This window comes from Esox lucius, chromosome 13 (assembly GCF_011004845.1).
Source record: "Esox lucius isolate fEsoLuc1 chromosome 13, fEsoLuc1.pri, whole genome shotgun sequence".
NCBI classification, from domain to species: Eukaryota; Metazoa; Chordata; class Actinopteri; order Esociformes; family Esocidae; genus Esox; species Esox lucius.
The window spans coordinates 2,135,446-2,153,564 of record NC_047581.1 but is presented as its reverse complement, the minus strand read 5'-3'; the positions used below and the strand labels follow the sequence as shown (position 1 = coordinate 2,153,564).

The 18,119-nt window shown below is 39.4% G+C and overlaps 1 protein-coding gene across 8 annotated transcripts in view; it reads right to left on the bottom strand.

The window, feature by feature from the left end:
* msh3 (mutS homolog 3 (E. coli)) overlaps positions 1–18,119 on the bottom strand; it is a 231,921-nt gene that overhangs the window by 73,340 nt on the left and 140,462 nt on the right. For all 8 annotated transcript variants that reach the window (XR_004576708.1, XM_034296469.1, XM_034296470.1 and 5 more), the window contains one exon: positions 1,982–2,089. Coding sequence is in view for 7 of the 8 variants with exons in the window: in XM_034296469.1 (XP_034152360.1) it covers positions 1,982–2,089 (108 nt within the window). In the remaining variant the exon portion in view is untranslated. The remainder of the gene's footprint in view (positions 1–1,981; positions 2,090–18,119) is intronic.

Genomic DNA, 18,119 nt, shown 5'->3' with positions numbered 1-18,119 from the left:
ATCCTGAACAAATCCTTATATCCACCAGAACTGTTTTATTTTAGGCTTCCTATTACGTAGCTAGATATAGCCAGCAAAGTTTTTGTCTGTCCTGAACCTCAGGCATTATCTACTTTTTTGTTTGGTTTATTATGTGTACTGTATATTGCATTCTGTGACTGTCCTTTGTTTACATTTTTTATGAGTAAGCACATCATGAGCCTGTATAATCCAGAGTCAAATTCATCATGTGTGTACACATACCTGGCGAATAAAGCTGATTCTGATTGTTACAGGAGTCAAACGCGGGACCTGTTGTTACATAGCCCGCATCTCTAACCACTACGCTATTTAACAAGGGGTAGTCAGTCAGTCAGGGATGGACAGACAGACTCAGTAAGACACATTTACACTTCTAGGCCGGTGACGCGGTCCATCACAAATGAACTGACCCCTGTTCAAAAGTCTGCATCCCCTTAGTTCTTAATACTGTGTCTTTTGTAATAGTTGTCTGTGAGGGCCCCAAATTCTTGCAGGTGGTATTGCTGCCCTTTCATCTTGGCAAAATGCCTCCAGGTAATGCAAAGTCTTGCATGAACTGCACGTTAAGGTCAGGAGACTGATGGCCACTCCAGAACATTCACCTTTTTCTGCTGTAACCACTGGAGGTCAACTTGGCCTTGTGCTTAGGGTCACTGTTGTGCTGGAATGTCAAAGAGTGTCACATGCACAGCTTTCGTGCAGAAGAATGCAAATTGTCTGGCAGTATTTTCTAATAACATGCTGCATTCATCGACATCATAATTCATAAGATTCCCTGTGCTTCACAGTGGGGATGGTATTCTGTTCACAATTGGCCTTGTTGACCCCTCAACAAAAATGGCGCTTATGGCTGTGACTATAAAGCTCTTTTTCTAGTGCAGCCTGTATTTCTCCTGAGGTTACCTGTGGGTTGTTCTTTGTATCCCGAACAATTCAGCTGGCAGTTTTGGCTGAGATCTTTCTTGGTTTACCTGACCTTGGTTTGGTATCAAGAGATCCCTGCATTTTCCCCTTCTTAATAAGCGATTGAACAGTACTGATTGGCATTTGCAAGGCTTTAGATATCTTTTTATACCCTTTTCCATCTTTATAAAGTTCCATTACCTTGTTACGCAGGTCTTTGGACAGTTCTTTTATGCTCCCCATGGCTCAGTATCTAGCCTGCGCAGTGCATCCAGATGAGAGCTAACAAACTCATTTACTATTTATACACAGACACTAAGTGCAATTTAAAAAGCCACGAGAGTGGGAAATTCATCTTTAATTGCCATTTTCACCTGTGTGTCTCACTAATAAGGCCAAACTTTCAAGGGTATGTAAACTTTTGATCAGGGCAATTTGGGTGATTTCTGTTATCAATATGATTTAAAAAGAAGCCAAACAACTATGTGATAATACATGGCTTCATATGATCATTATCCTTAAATAAAAGTTCAAAATCAATGCCAAAATTTCACAATTTCTACCAGGGTATGCAAATTTGAGCACTACTGTATATCCCTATACACTTCAGAATTCATCCGACTGCTTCTGTCACATCATCAATAAACACTAGTGACCCAGTATTATTATTATTATTATTGGAAGCCATGCATGCCCATGACATCACACTGCCACCGTGTTTTACAGATCATGTGGAATGCTTCTGATCATGAGCCGTTCCAAGCCTATTCCATACTTCAATCTTACCATCATTCTGGTACAGGTTGATTTTAGTTTCATCAGGTTGTGAATGGCCCTATTCCAATCACAGCCGCTGGATCATTCCCCTCCCCTCCCAAAAAATTCCCCTCCGCTCCACCTCTCCATCTCATAGCTGATGTTTGGTGAGAATGTTGGCAACAACTGGTCAGGTGGGTTCTCCACATTTGTGTTGGAATAGGTGAGTTTACCCTGTTTCCCAGTATGTAAAGCCATTTGAGTACCACAGTTGGTAGAAAGGTGCTCTATCAATTATTACCTGCAGTAGTTTCCCTCCTTAGCCACCTCAGCGAATGAGTACAGGCAGTCGATGGTGGCTAGGTTACAAACAGCTTTCTTCATAGTGTAGTAATACTCCCCAAATTGACTGTGAAAGAGAGTGAGACAAATAGAGAAGAGAGTTTGATTTAAGCTTGAATGTAAAAATGTAAGGCATAAATTGACATTTAATTAGGATGGGTAAGACAAAAGCAGCAGGGCTGCTACAATCAAATATTTTGATAGTTCATTAACCTCGATTGCTCCTTCGATTGATCGGAATTTTATAAAAACATGAATGAAAACATTTCAGAGTGCTTAATGAACCTACAGACACTTCCTTGTGCACTGAATTTCATTCAAATATATGTTATAATTTGGTTTTAGTCAAAAGACTGGGATTATATTCTCATGTGAAATTATAGCAGAAAGGGTGAAAACAGCCAAAAACGAGTTTAACCCATTACAATAAAATTACATTTTATTTTAAATGCTAAATGGGCTTTGGTTAACTAAAAACATTTTCATCTGTTCGTTTTTTTGTGTTTCTCTAGTTACTGAGATGACATTGTATAGAACAAGTTAGATACTTCTCAGTTTAAAAAAGGTTGACTGACAAAAATAGTCTCACCCTGGGTTCAGAGAGCAGTGCACGAAGGAGTGCTTGAGCCAATTCCCCCCACACACTGCCCTGGGCTAGAAGAAGACATAGGCTTAATTGGGTGGTCATATCTGTTTTTAGTTTAGTCATCATTTTTATGAATGTTTTGGAATTTCCACAATAACGTTTAGTTACTGTGTAGGTCTGGGAGCACTCTTTACAACTTCAAAAGCATTGTATAGGATAGAATTCAAACCTTTGGTTAACATATAATGTCAATTAAGTTGAAGAAAAATAACGTCTTACAACAGACAGGGTCAGAATCTGCATTAGTTATAATTTAGTGTTTGGCTGACTGACACTATTTAACAAAAAAATTACAAATGAATATAAGTTGAAGAATTTCCCTATAATTTAAGAGGTTAATCAAGATGATATGTTTGTGTTTTTCATAAGGTAGTTGGGCCATAAGCTATAAAAATGCACAATTTGGATGCTGTAGATATGCTAATACAATCGCCCTAGTGGTTGCAGCAGGTAAACCGCTGCAATATTGGTTGGAGTTTATTTCTAATAATAGTTAAACAGACATTCACCTAGAGGCAGGGGCGATTCTAGGGTCAGAGCTTTAGGGGTGCTGAGCACCCAATGAGCCCCACCGCCACCACCCACCCTCTTTTCACACAAAAACAAAAAAACATGCCTATTGAAAAATAACTTTATCATTTTAACATTGGTTCAACTAACTCCAAAGATTTTTTTCTTTCTTTTTTTGAGACCTTTTCAGAGCACCAGCTTAATTGTGAGAGTTCAGACAGACAGCCCCCTGTAACAAACACAAAACCTTCTTCACTCAGCTGGTTTTCCTGACCGTTAACTCCATGTGCCTCCTTTTGTATCAACAGTCATCAGATTGGTTAGATTAGATTCAACTTGTCATGAACAGGTACTTGGACAACAAAATGTAATTCATCTTCTGTAAATTATTTACAAATGGTCATCTCTAAAATATCTGGTTGCACGCCAGTCTGAACTTTCATAAACCAATATAAGTCATCAATAAATAATAATAAAACAAGCTTCACATCAAGAGCAAAAAAAAAAAAGAGAAAAAAAAGAAGGCAAAATATCCAGATTATTTACAGAGGTCTTGAAAATATTTAGAAAGTAAAGATATAAAAAAAGAACGAGAGGGAAATCTTTGAAGTACTTCCCCTGAATCCCCATTTGGCTCTACTTTGGGAGAGTTACAGTTTTTTACAGTCGCTAGGACATATTTCCCAATACTTAGGTCACTTTTTCAAAACTCTTCACACAGTGAGCACAACAGAAGTATAAGTGGGCTAAACTGAGGATAAATGATCATTGCTTTGGCACAAAATGCATTCAATGACTACATCTTTCAAATTTCATTAATTATTTTCTCACTTCGACACAACAACCGCCAACATTCTGTGTATTTACAGGCCAATTTGCACATGCTTACATAATGTTTTCAAAACTGTTAAACTTAAGTTCAAAACAGTAACATAATACAAAGCTGAATAAGACAGCAATTTGCTACAATTCTACAGTCATATTTTAATGAAATATATTTGAAATCTTAAAATTAGATGCTATAAAAACAATTGGACAATTGGACCAACCACAGCTGATTCTCATTGTAGATGAACATCTACACAGTTGTTACTCTTTCATTACAAAAAGGAGACAACTGTTGAGTAGTTTTGCATTGTGATGTGGACCCAGCCAGAAAATGGACCCAGCCAGAAATAGACAAGTGGCTGAAAGAGGAATAAGAGTGGCTGGGATGGGGTGAAGAATACGTATGTGTGGTGGAAGAAGAATAAGAGGAAGATCAAGAGCTGTAATCTCAGATGAGATCAGAGCTACTGTAATTGATCATGTAGTAAATCATGGTCTTTCAATGAGAGAGGCTGGTCAGAGAGTGCAGCCAAATCTGCAACACTCAACAGTGGCATCTATTGTTAGAGTTTTCCGGCAAACCAACAGGTAACTTGTATTCTGCAAGGGCATTTGACTGAGTTGCACATTACAGAAGTAAATAGACGTGTGTGTAATTGCTTTTGCATATCTGCTTAGGACTCAACGGTTACCTCACACAGGTGGGAGAGGAAGGATGTTCAGTGATGTGCAGGAAACTGCCATTGTTGATGTGGTCATCAGAAACAATGACTTAAAACTAATTGAGATTTGAGACAGAGTCTTGGCAGACAACGTTACTTTTGCAAATATTCACAGTGTAAGCATAACAACTATTTCTGAAAAAACATCAGGTAAGGATGAAACAGTTGTACACTGTGCCTTTTGAGAGGAACTCTGAACATGATTGGGAAGAGAGCCACAGTGGATGTCCCGGGCCAGAGGAGTGACAACATCACAATGTGCGCAGCAATATGGACTGCTGTTACACAAACCACTAATAAGGCCATACAACACTGAATGTCTCCTTGCATTCCTGCATGACCTCTATGGAAGGGTTGTGTTAGGTGAGGAAAGGGATGGAGAGAAGAAATCAGCCAACATATATATTTGTATGGGAAAATGTGGCATTTCACCACTCCCGTGCAGTCACTGAGTGGTTTGCAGCCCATCCCAGAATGGTGTCACTTTTTCTCCCATGGAGGTGGAAGGTTTATGACCACCATCCACATGATCAAATATCCCTTCTGGATGCAATGAATGCTGGATGCCTGGACATATCAGCAGAAGATTTTCAGGGATGGATCAGGCTTGCCAGAAGATTCTTTCCTAGGTGTATTGCCCTAGATGACATAAGATATGATGTGGAAGAGAACCTATGGCCAAATGGAGAAGACCGAGTAGATTAGCATTACTATTGTATCAGTGGATGGTGTGTATACAAATTCTTGTATTTTGGAATTACTGCAGAAAATAAATAACTAATAAAAGACAAAACATATTGTGGCTTTCTGAATCATGTCTGATTCATTCCAGTAAAATACATTGCAGTGAATTATAAACAGAGATGTGTCCTTGTTTTACACAAGAAAACATTGTAAAATGCTACATGTTGTTAGTGTTTTTTAGGTCATTGTTTTGTGGGTGACAAAGTGTGTTTGTTGTCTGTCAACCTTTGCTAGTGTTCTGGAAGAATGAGTTGATTTGAGACATGTATGAAGTGATTTGGTAGTTTTAGTGCATTTTGAAAGTGAAATGAACTGCTGAGCCAAGCTGAAAGTTGGTTTGGAGAACTGTGTGAAGAGTTTTGAAAAAGTGACCTAAGTATTGGGAAAAGTGTCCTAGCGACTGTAAAAAACTGTAATCTATGTCGCCACACTTTGAGAGTGGCAAACCTGTCAATGACCCTTTGGTGTTACATTTTTTCAAGCAACTCCTCAATAGACATCACAGCTAGGTGCTGGAGCCTGCTTTGGCCTGTGGTCCTCCTGAGCCATGTATGGAGCCGACGCAAGGCACTAAAAGACTGCTCACATGTACAGCTGCTAACTGGTATTGTCAAGGTAACCTGCATAACAGCTTTCAGTGAAGGGAACATTTCCGAATCTAGGAGTTTGTCCACTGCTAGCATGTCCTGAACTGTACCAGCCTTACTCTTGCGCTTCAGAAAGTTTTTTGCAGATAAACATTAAACTTTCTTTTATTGTCTAGTTTGATAGTGAGCCACAACGGAAAAATAACAGATATAAATCTAGGAATGAATAACAATTAATTTAAAAAGCCACAGTGAGTGTTTCACACATACTGGTGGTATACAGTGATATGCTTGTTTTCATTCTGGTCCAAACGCCAGGGCTTCATGTTTCCATGACGACTGACCAGAAAAGACGCACGTAATGTCATGTTAACGTGACTACCGATTGTTAAAATGAGTATCAAATTAACGATAAACTTTAACAACAGAGACACACGTAGGCACTACACAGGTACGCAGATTATTTTTCGCGCTGCTGTTTTTGTTTCACACTCTAGCAGTTAACAAACAGAACTGCATGCGTCTTGCAGAAGAACATGGTAACCGGCGCTACTTCTCTCCGTTTATGACTATGGATGAGTCACCCAGGTCCATAGGCGCCGATTTATGTTTTCCTCCGTGGGTGCTCATAGGCGCACGCCATTATATATATATATATATACACACACACCATATATACACACACACACACCTATATATACCTATATATATATATATATATATATATATATATATATACACACACACACCTATATATACATATATACACACACCTATATATACATATATAAACGCACTATGCACACCTATTCATTTACTTATTAATAAAGCCGTAAAGTAGATCTTTCAAAATGTACCACTTATCACAAATACAGGATTGGAGATGAAAAGTTTAACTGACACATAGGCCTAATCGCGATCAGTTCGTGGGAAATTAAGGTTTTGCGCTATTATCTAAATATCGATAAAAAAAAAAACGACACAGTTTCTGGGAGTTTCTCCCTAATTTCTGCTACGAGTTTTTGATAGTGGCATTTTTTTTTTAGGTTAGAATCCATTATTCCTATAGGCTAATTATTGTTTATTTTATGAATTTAATAAAGAACTCGTATTAGCATATGTCCAAATGATCCAGCTACTTTTGTGTCCATTCGTTTTTCCTTTTTTAAACCATAATTGAAAAACGAAAAATGGTTTGTTGTAGGCTAAAACGCAAAGTTGAACACCAAAATTTTGTTTATGACTTTTTGCCCCTTTATTAAACATTTAAAATATTCACAATTTAATATTTCCAACTAGCCTGATATGTCCTTCCCTTATGTCGTCGTCCATCTTCACTGCAACTCCTAGCCTCGCTGCTCCTAGCTTCGCTGCTCCTAGTCTCGCTGCTTCTAGCTTCGCTGCTCCTAGTCTCGCTGCTTCTAGCCTCGCTGTTATGTGCTTCTGACAGGGCACTTGTGGTGGATGTCAATACACTAGCATAATTAATAGGTTTTGGTTTTTTAATAACAAATCTGTCCATTTTAGTTTGATTACAGTACGGATTGATTACAGAAAGCAGTACGCACATACACGAACGTCGCACGGCACTGTATAGTGGGGGATGGGAGTGGGGTCACTAAAAAAAAGAAGCGTTTTCATTTGAGAAACGCTGTGATTGGTGGATAGGGAGAACCCGGAGCAGGCGACTGGTTATGTCGCTGTCACTAACATCGACATAACCAATCATAGTGTGACAGACGCTTTACATATCACCAACGGCCTACTGGCGGACTGGCGGTCTGGCACACGTGGGTGCTCGTGCTCGGTATTTTCGTGGGTGCTCGCTATTTTCCGTGGGTGCTCGAGCCCCGGAGCACCCACGGTATCGGCGCCTATGCCCAGGTCCTGTGCTACTTCACAGCGGCGACGACCCGCTGGACTAAAATAGTCCGAAAATAAACACTTATTATAGGTGTACCGTGATTCAGGATTCTGACTCCAGTACTCACCGATATGGTTTCGGAATCGGAACAACTCTTGGTAAAAGGAAAGAAGTGTGAGACACAGCTTTGGAGCAAAGTTGATTCACAACACTACATAACGGGTTCTCACTCTGCGTGTGTTTCGTGCTGGATGACGGTTGTGCTGAGTACAATGGAGAAGTAGAAGAAGAGAAGAGGATGACACCATTTGCTAAGCGGGGATGTTTTCATTTTCCTCCTTAACACATACATTTTAAACCACAAACTACGGAGTATGTTTTGGAGATTATTTAACCTTGTCAAAGACGAACAAAAATGTTAGAATAACAACATTTCTTACTCCAAGTTTTAGGTGTGCTGAGCTCCTTTTTAGGGGTGCTGAAGCACCCCTAAAAAGGGGCTAGACTCGCCCATGCCTAGAGGGCAACTTGTTTATTTAGTTAAGTACGTGCCACCAAACTATAGGAGTTTATAAATACATGACAGCGAATTTCATTAACCTGAAGAAAGATTTTGAAGTGTAATCAAAATTGGGAGCTCTTTAGCTTTAAAATAAATTTGTCAATGGGTTATATGGTTTACAAATCCTTCACACAAGTGAACATGTTACACATTTGATGTCTTTTTTTAATGAAAATACAGTATGCAACACCTTCTCGAATGGATTTCTAGATCCGTCCTTGATACCAATTTTAAATTGTTTATGTCTGTCCTGAAATGATGGCACCATCCTTGGTCACATTCTCCTTGATTCTGCTTTCTCTCATGGTGTCACTTTCCATTGACTTCATGAAGTGAAAACAAGGGGGATGTATATGATATGATTGATTATGATTGGAAAGAGTTGAGCTTAGGGCTCAAAGCAAATCAAAATTGGTACTTACATGAAAAATTGTGTTTGTCCCTGTTGGCATAGTAATAACAGAGCATTGGCATCGGTGCTTCAGCACCCCTAAAAAGGAGCTCAGCACACCTAAAACTTGGAGTAAGAAATGTTGTTATTCTAACATTTTTGTTCGTCTTTGACAAGGTTAAATAATCTCCAAAACATACTCCGTAGTTTGTGGTTTAAAATGTATGTGTTAAGGAGGAAAATGAAAACATCCCCGCTTAGCAAATGGTGTCATCCTCTTCTCTTCTACTACTTCTCCTCGCAATCTGACAGATTTGCAGCACTTTTGCAAAGAGTGGGCAACGTCAAGATGTGCCCTGCTAATTGACTCATACCCAAAAATAATGAGTGCTGTAATAAAATCAAAAGGTGCTTCAACAAAGTATTAGTTTAAGGGAGTGCACACTTATGTAACCAGGTTATTGTGATTTTTTTTTCCCCCCCTCAAAGATTTCAATTTGTTTTTCAATTGAATTGTTCACATTATAGGTCACATTAAAAATGGAAAAAAGTTCTGACATGATTTATCTTTGTCTCATTATTTTACATCACAAAAACCTGGCATTTTAACAGGGGTGTGTAGACTTTTTATATCCACTGAAGACTATTACGGAAACTTGTCTTATAATGGTGTACGCTTCAGTCTAATGATGGAACTTCTGAGATCCACAAGTTTTCAAGACTGATCTTTTCTCTTCATTGTTGGGAGTTGACGGAACAATACCCAGTGGATGAAAGTCTGATGAACTTTTGAACCACACTAATCATTGTTTTGCAGTTATACTTTCAACAGATATCACAACCCCTTTTCTGATGACAAATCGCACCACCAACTGTACACAGACAACTAAATGGTGAGTACAACAACACGTTCTAGAAGAATCACTACAATTACACTGGACAGGTCTGTTCCAAATCTTTCTTACCACACACACATAGCAGAACAATGCCAGGGTCAGATCACTTGGCTTCTCACTCCATTTCTAGATGTGGTGTGTAACGTTCAGTATATGTTGAGTCGTTAGTATGATGTTGATGCATGACTCATGACATGGACAAGGGGGGACTTTCATTATTGAAAGGGTTTATTGGGAATTAACTATGCATCTCATTAATATGTCATGTTAGGTCTGTTTCTGATGGACACGGGTTAGATTGATAGTAATCTGATACTTATGTGTATGGTAAAGATCGATCACCATGGTCACTACAAATGCAATGCCATAAAGTGTTGTGTCAGAGCAAGGTGTGTCCACTGCATTTTATTTTCATTTCATTTAAGAAATAATAAAGCCTGATAGGCCAAATTATCATTTTTATAATTTTTCTTTGATGTTTTTTCACAGAGGTGTTCAGACCTTTTCATTTCGTTAGGAATTGGATTGTACTTCTATTTTTCAAATTTTATCAACATGTAACGATTATTTGTGAGGGGAGGATTGATTTTTAAGGGGTTTTGAACCGCTCTTAGTCTGACCCGTCGCCTAAGACCTGTTTGCCTTGGGAGACCCTACCAGGGGCATATAGCCCCAGACAACATAGCTCCTAGGGTCACTCGGGTACTCAAACCCCTCCACCACGTTAAGGTGGCTTGGGCATCTTTTTCGGATGCCTCCGGAACGCCTTCCTGGGAAGGTGTTCCGGTCCCGTCCCACCGGGAGGAGACCCCGGGGAAGACCTAGGACACGCTGGAGGGACTATGTCTCCCGGCTGGCCTGGGAACGCCTCGGTGTCCCCCCGGAAGAGCTAGAGGAAGTGTCTGGGGAGAGGGAAGTCTGGGCATCCCTGCTTAGACTGCTGCCCCCGCGACCCGGCCCCGGATAAGCGGAAGAAGATGGATGGATGGATGGGAGGATTGATCCATCAATAAAAAAAAAATATAAAGCCCTTTTTACATCAGCAGTTGTCACAAAGTCACAAAGTTCTTTAAAGACTCTGTTCATGCACAAAAAGTGGACAGAAGCTAACAATACATAAAGTAAAGTCACAACCCTGATCATGTGTACCAAATGTAATCTCACTGAGTGACAAAGAACAACAGATTGTGTATGGCTATAATGCTGACTATGCCGCCACTGTTTGGCCAAACTGAATTTAAGAGAATGTTACTTTGCAATAGTTTTCAGGACATTTACCTCAACTGGTATTATAATACAATTTTCTGCATCAGATAAATATGGATACAATAGTCTGACACTATCAGAGCAGTACAACAGCTTAAGCACCAAACAATCAAACCAGTAGTTGTTTGTATTTTTCAGAATGTAGTAAATGTAGCCTAATTGTATGGTAAATATAACTGAATGAAAGTATCAGTCTTCCCCAGCACAGAGCATATTAATGAATTCACCTTTTGCTTGTTGTATGATAATGATGGGGTCAGAAGAAATAACAATAATCATTTTCAAAGGTCTGTGTACTTAAGTATGTGATTTAATGTCAATGACTGAGCAAACTATCTTAGAAATGTTTGATTTTGTTGATCAAAAATGTTTTACAGATAGCAACAATAAAACCAACATCTTTCCAGATACTGATTATTTGTAAAATACCCTCCCTATTCTTACTGTAAAAATATGTTGACTTTGGTAGGGCATGGGCATGTAGCCTACCTGCCAATGTGGTGGTGTTGTTAAATTACAGATTTTGTTTGAATTCAACTGCCATGGCTACAATATGAAATTGCACTTGATAAGTTTAGCCCTCTCTCGGTTAGAAGTAGAATTGTAGAAACCTATGAAAACAGAGAAAATACTAAACTACTGAAAATGGATTATCTACTGAGACTTAAACACAACACCCTCTCTACAAAAAGGCCAAACAATCATGGCAAGTTGCATTACACTAAATATTTGCTTATATTAGCAAGTCATTGTACAAATGAAACAGAGCATTCACAGCTACTTGAGCATAGATTAGCTACTGAGGCATAACACCATCTCTAAAAGGTCACATTATTATTAGCTAAACTGTTTATTATGTTCATGTTATCAGAATTTTAGATGGATTAACGTTAGCTTAAACTGAGGTTAGTTAAACATATTTAAGGTTAATAGCCAGCTAACGTTGTTAGCATTGTAGAATCTGAGCATTGACAATTACAATACGAATGTACGTTTCATTGGAAGTACATGTGCCTAGATAATGAGAACAACAGAAACCTCTCTGTTTAGATTAACGCCCTCTGACAAACGGGTATGCTAATTATTACAACCACTATACGAAACGGCCGTTTTCTAACAGCATTTATCACTAAGATTAGCATCATTAGCAATTTTTTACTGACTCTGCTGGCAAGTTCTTTTTTAATTAAATAATAATCATGGCAATGTTGCATTCCACTACACATTCCCCTGTATTAACAAATCACAGTACAAATAAAAACAGTGGATTACCTTAGCTACTGAGCATAGATTAGCTAGGCTGGAAAACAAGACACCATTTCTAAAAGGCTAATTATAATAGCTAAACTGTTTGTAATAATATTCATATCAGAATAATTTTAGATGGAGTAACATTAGCTTAGAATTATGGTAATTCATTATATTTGACTTTAGCATTTAACGTCTTTAACATTTATTGCTAAAGGTAGCATTGTTAGCTAGTTATAGAGACACTGCTAACTATTCTTTTTGATTAAATAATCATGGCAACATAGCATTCATGTAAATATTTGCCTATTAGCATGTCAATGTATTTTATAAGCCCATATTGCGTAATTCAAATGACAAAGTAATCATCCCCACTTGAAAGTCATTAGCCCCAGCCCTGACCAACTTTTGTACATTTAATGCCAGCTGCAGTTTGCTACTAGTGTGTGGGTTAAGATTAACTATTAGCGTGCTACTGTCCATGCTTACCTATTGAGTAGATCCAAGCCTGGCACCAGAACAAACGTGTTGGACAGGCATTTCATTTCCATGGGGGGCACATTTATCCTACTTACCAATAATGATTAGTAACATCAGGACGATGGACAGAGAGCTAATAATTTTAACATGCATGGCTCCCTAAGGCTATATAATGGCAAAACACACAGCTGTCAATCAAATTCAAAATTATTTACTAACTACAGTTGTTACACATTCTTTGTAGCTTAGTGCTCACATCACTAAATAAAGCACATCTCTGATTGCATTTGCAGATCATGGCAAGTTCACTAATTACTTGGGAATTTAGCTAAATACATTGGGAAGAGTCAAACGTAAATTGCTCTATAAAACCAGAAGAGTATTTTGGCTATATTCCTGCTAAGTTTCTGAAACATAGTTAAAAAATATGACCCCCGTTCCCAATTATCATACTAACTATTTTGTTCTATTACATTATATTTGTGTTTTTTTTATAATACAAATGACAGATTATAGTCTAGAAAGTTTTAGCTGCAGTTGTGCTCAAAATTTTGCATACCCTTGGAGAATTGGTAATATACACTCACCTAAAGGATTATTAGGAACACCATACAAATACTGTGTTTGACCCCCTTTCACCTTCAGAACTGCCTTAATTCTACGTGGCATTGATTCAACGGTGCTGAAAGCATTCTTTAGAAATATTGGACCATATTGATAGAATAGCATCTTGCAGTTGATGGAGATTTGTGGGATGCACATCCAGGGCACGAAGATCCAGTTCCACCACATCCCAAAGATGCTCTATTGCGTTGAGATCTGGTGACTGTGGGGGCCATTTCAGTATAGTGAACTCATTGTCATGTTCAAGAAACCAATTTGAAATGATTCGAGCTTTGTGACATGGTGCATTATCCTGCTGGAAGTAGCCATCAGAGGATGGGTACATGGTGGTCATAAAGGGATGGACATGGTCAGAAACAATGCTCAGGTAGGCTGTGGCATTTAAACGATGCCCAATTGGCACTAAGGGGCCTAAAGTGTGCCAAGAAAACAACCCCACACCATTACACCACCACCACCAGCCTGCACAGTGGTAACAAAGCATGATGGATCCATGTTCTCATCCTGTTTAAACCAAATTCTGACTCTACCATCTGAATGTCTCAACACAAATCGAGACTCATCAGACCAGGCAACATTCTTCCAGTCTTCAACTGTCCAATTTTGGTGAGCTCATGCAAATTGTAGCCTCTTTTTCCTATTTGTAGTGGAGATGAGTGGTACCCGGTGGGGTCTACTGCTGTTGTAGCCCACCTGCTTCAAGGTTGTGCGTGTTGTGGCTTCACAAATGCTTTGCTGCATACCTCGGTTGTAACGAGTGGTTATTGCTCTTCTATCAGCTTGAATCAGTTGGCCCATTCTCCTCTGACCTCTAGCATCAACAAGGCATTTTCGCCCACAGGACTGCCGCATACTGGATGTTTTTCCCTTTTCACACCATTCTTTGTAAACCCTAGAAATGGTTGTGCGTGATAATCCCAGTAACTGAGCAGATTGTGAAATACTCAGACCGGCCCGTCTGGCACCAACAACCATGCCATGCTCAAAATTGCTTAAATCACCTTTCTTTCCCATTCTGACATTCAGTTTGGAGTTCAGGAGATTGTCTTGAGCAGGACCACACCCCTAAATGCATTGAAGCAACTGCCATGTGATCGGTTGATTAGATAATTGTATTAATGAGAAATTGAACAGGTGTTCTTAATAATCCTTTAGGTGAGTATATGTACCATTTGTAAAGAAAACATGAGTGAGCAGGCAAAACATGTGTCTTTTATTTCTTATTGGATTCACATTCAACTGTAGGTCATAACAGAATGGCACAATCATAAAACAAAACATATCAACAAAGAAAAAAATGAACTGACCCCAAAAGTCTGCATCCCCTTAGTTCTTAATACTGTGTATTGCCCCTGTTAGCATCAATGACAGGGAGCAGTTTTTGTAATAGTTGTCTATGAGGTCGCGAATTCTTGCAGGTGGTATTGCTGCCCATTCATCTTGGCAAAATGCCTCCAGGTAATGCAAAGTCTTGCATGAACTGCACGTTAAGGTCAGGAGACTGATGGCCACTCCAGAACATTCACCTTTTTCTGCTGTATCCACTGGAGGGTAAACTTGGCCTTGTGCTTAGGGTCACTGTTGTGCTGGTAAGTCCAAGAGCGTCCCATGCGGAACTTTCGTGCAGAAGAACGCAAATTGTCTGCCAGTGTTTTCTGATAACATGCTGCATTTATCTTGCCATCAATTTTCACAAGACTCCCCATGCCTTTAGAGCACACACACCTCCAAAACATCAAACAGCCACCACCATGCTTTACAGTGGGGATGGTATTCTATTCACTATAGGCCTTGTTGACCCCTCACCAAACACAGCGCTTATGGTTGTGACCATAAAGCTCTATCTTGGCCTTGTTGCTCCAAATTAGTGCTAAGCTGTGATGTGTGTCAAAGAGTTGTTGGGGATATTGTAATTGGGCTTTTTTGTGGCATTGGCGCAGTAAAGGCTTCTTTCTGGCAACTCAACCATGCAGCTCATTTTTGTTCAAGTATAATCGTATTGTGCTCCTTGAAACAACCACACCGTCTTTTTCCAGAGCAGCATGTTTTTCTCCTGAGGTTACCTGTGGGGTTTTCTTTGTATCCTAAACAATTCTTCTGGCAGTTTTAGCTGAATTCTTTCTTGGTCTAAGTGATTGAACAGTACTGACAGGCATTTGCAAGGCTTTGGATATCTTTTTATATCCTTTTCCATCTTTATAAAGTTCCATTACCTTGTTACACAGGTCTTTTGACAGTTCTTTTCTGCTCCTCATGGCTCAGTATCTAGCCTGCTCAGTGCAACCACGTGAGAGCTAATAAACTAATTGACTATTTATAAAGACACTAATTAGTAAAGAGCTGGATTCTCGGGCCCTTAAAACCTTGGCTTGGTGTCCCAAAAAGACCAAGAGAAGCTCATCCATGCTTTTATCTCTAGTAGGGTTGACTACTGTAATGGCCTCTTAACAGGACTCTCGAAAAAGACTGTAAAACAACTGCAGCTCATTCAGAATGCTGCTGCTAGAATGTTAACCAGGACCAAGAGAACAGAGCACATCACTCCGGTTCTTAAATCTTTGCATTGGCTTCCAGTCAGTTACAGAATAGATTTCAAAGTGGTGCTTTTAGTTTATAAATCTCTGAATGATTTAGGACCTGAATATATTCCTGATATGTTTGAAGAATATAAACCGGGCAGGGCTCTTAGATCCCTGAACACAGGTCAGCTAGTAGAGCCCAGAGTCCAAACTAAACATGAAGATGCTGTGTTTAGCACTTATGCTGTACAAAACTGGAATAAACTACCAGAAGATCTTAGACGTGCCCCAAACGTATCCATTTTTAAATCCAGGTTAAAAACACTTCTCTTCTCACGTGCCTATGACTGAGCACTTAAACTTAATCACACTGTTTAGCCTTATAGCTTCCTATGTTTTTATCCCATTTTCATCCCATTCTTATTCTATTTTTTATTATTATGATGTATTGTTTGCTTTGATGTTTTCATTTTGTTTTTATGTTATTGTACTTCCATATATTTTTCTTTGTAAAGCACATTGAATTGCTTCGATGTATGAATTGTGCTATATAAATAAACGTGCTTGCTTGCTAAGAACAGTAGCACTACAATCTTCTGTTAGCCACGTTTCAGTGAGAAATATAAAATCTAGGTTGTATGATATTATAATGTCATTTACCAAGAATGATTTGTTGGCAAGAGATCTGATATTAAGTAAAGCCTGTATGTGTAATAGGGGTTCCTGGACTAGAAGGCTGATGTGTTACAGTTTACAGATTAGACAGGTATACTTCATAAGTTGCATGCACTCGATTCCTTCTATTTCTAAGCAACAAAGGAATAGAAATACTGGGTCCTAGCTTGTTCTCAAAACAGTCTGCACTGCTATTTTCCTAATAGCAGGGACCCGAAGCACATCACAGAGTACATTCTGTGCTCTGTGGAAATAAAGGACAAGGTTGTTTATGATGTGGCAGTTGTGTAAGCAATTAGGGAGGAGTGGGACATAGGGAAAGATAAGCTCTGCTCTGTTTGGATAGAACTAGCTCCCTGATTGGTGAGTGTGGTAGAGGTTGGGGTGATAGAGGAGGAGAGGGTGAGGGTGGGAAAGGGGGAGAGCGAGAGTGTGATGGAAGTGGTGATGGGAGTTGTTGTGCCCCCTTTTGGGACAAGGACAACTTCTGGAAGCATTGGGTGACTTTATTCAGAGGGTCAGGAGAGGGGGGTGAATACTCTGCCATTGAGTACTGTCTTTCATGCTTATCATGTTTGGAAATGGCATTTCAAGAGCGTTATGTATGTTGGATTCAAGAAGATGGCATCCCATAATGTTTAGATGAACCCCATCAGGTGTACAGCAGTCTTTACAGTTCCAAAAGATATTGAAATTGTCAATAAACCTTATCCTGTGCTTGAGGCATGCCGATGTCAGCCACGTATTCTGCTCAAGGAGTCGGCTAAAAGATGAAATTCCTTTCCCCAAGGTTGGAATGGGGCCTGAGATGATTTTTTTTGTTGAAAGTTGTTTATTTTCTCAGAGCCAGTTTTCCTTTGTAGAATGTCAAAAGACCCAGTGTGGATAATAATCTGCATAGTGCTTGGATGTGTAGAGAGAATAACTGGCAACATTTCTGTTAGCTCTCTGACCAATGTGTCAGCCATGGTTAGGTTTTCAGTCTTTGCCACTCTGATATGCTTGGTTACATTGTCCCCAATCTAGGTAGTATCTGGTTTATCAAATGTGGATTTAGCAAAGTTTTTCTTTCCATCATCCTATCAGTGGTTTTAGGGCTATTTCTTGGATTTTGGTTAGCCCTAATACTAGTGTTGTGGTTAGGTTGCCTAGGTCTATTTAAATCAATTTCATTCAGAGTCAGTGGATCGTACCTGTTTTGCAGTGTAAGTTCAGGTGGTGGATTGAGGGTTTGTGCTCTATTTGATTTCTTGCTGGATTTGCCTCTGCGGCGTACGACGGCAGACCAAGTACCCTCGAGTTGATGCTATGGTCTAGCCCCTGTGCTGTGCCAGTAAGATGTGTCATCGAGGAAGGTTGGTTTGAAAGCCTCTGCGGTTAATCCTGTGGCGTTAGCACACGTCCAGGGGAGCGTGTCAGCCAGGTCTGTGATAGAATGCACTAGATTTGATGTTATACCTTGTATATCAATCTGTGTCTGTCCGTTAGCGTTTGGTAGCTCGACCCTAGTTTAGCTGCTTCAGAGTCAATGTATT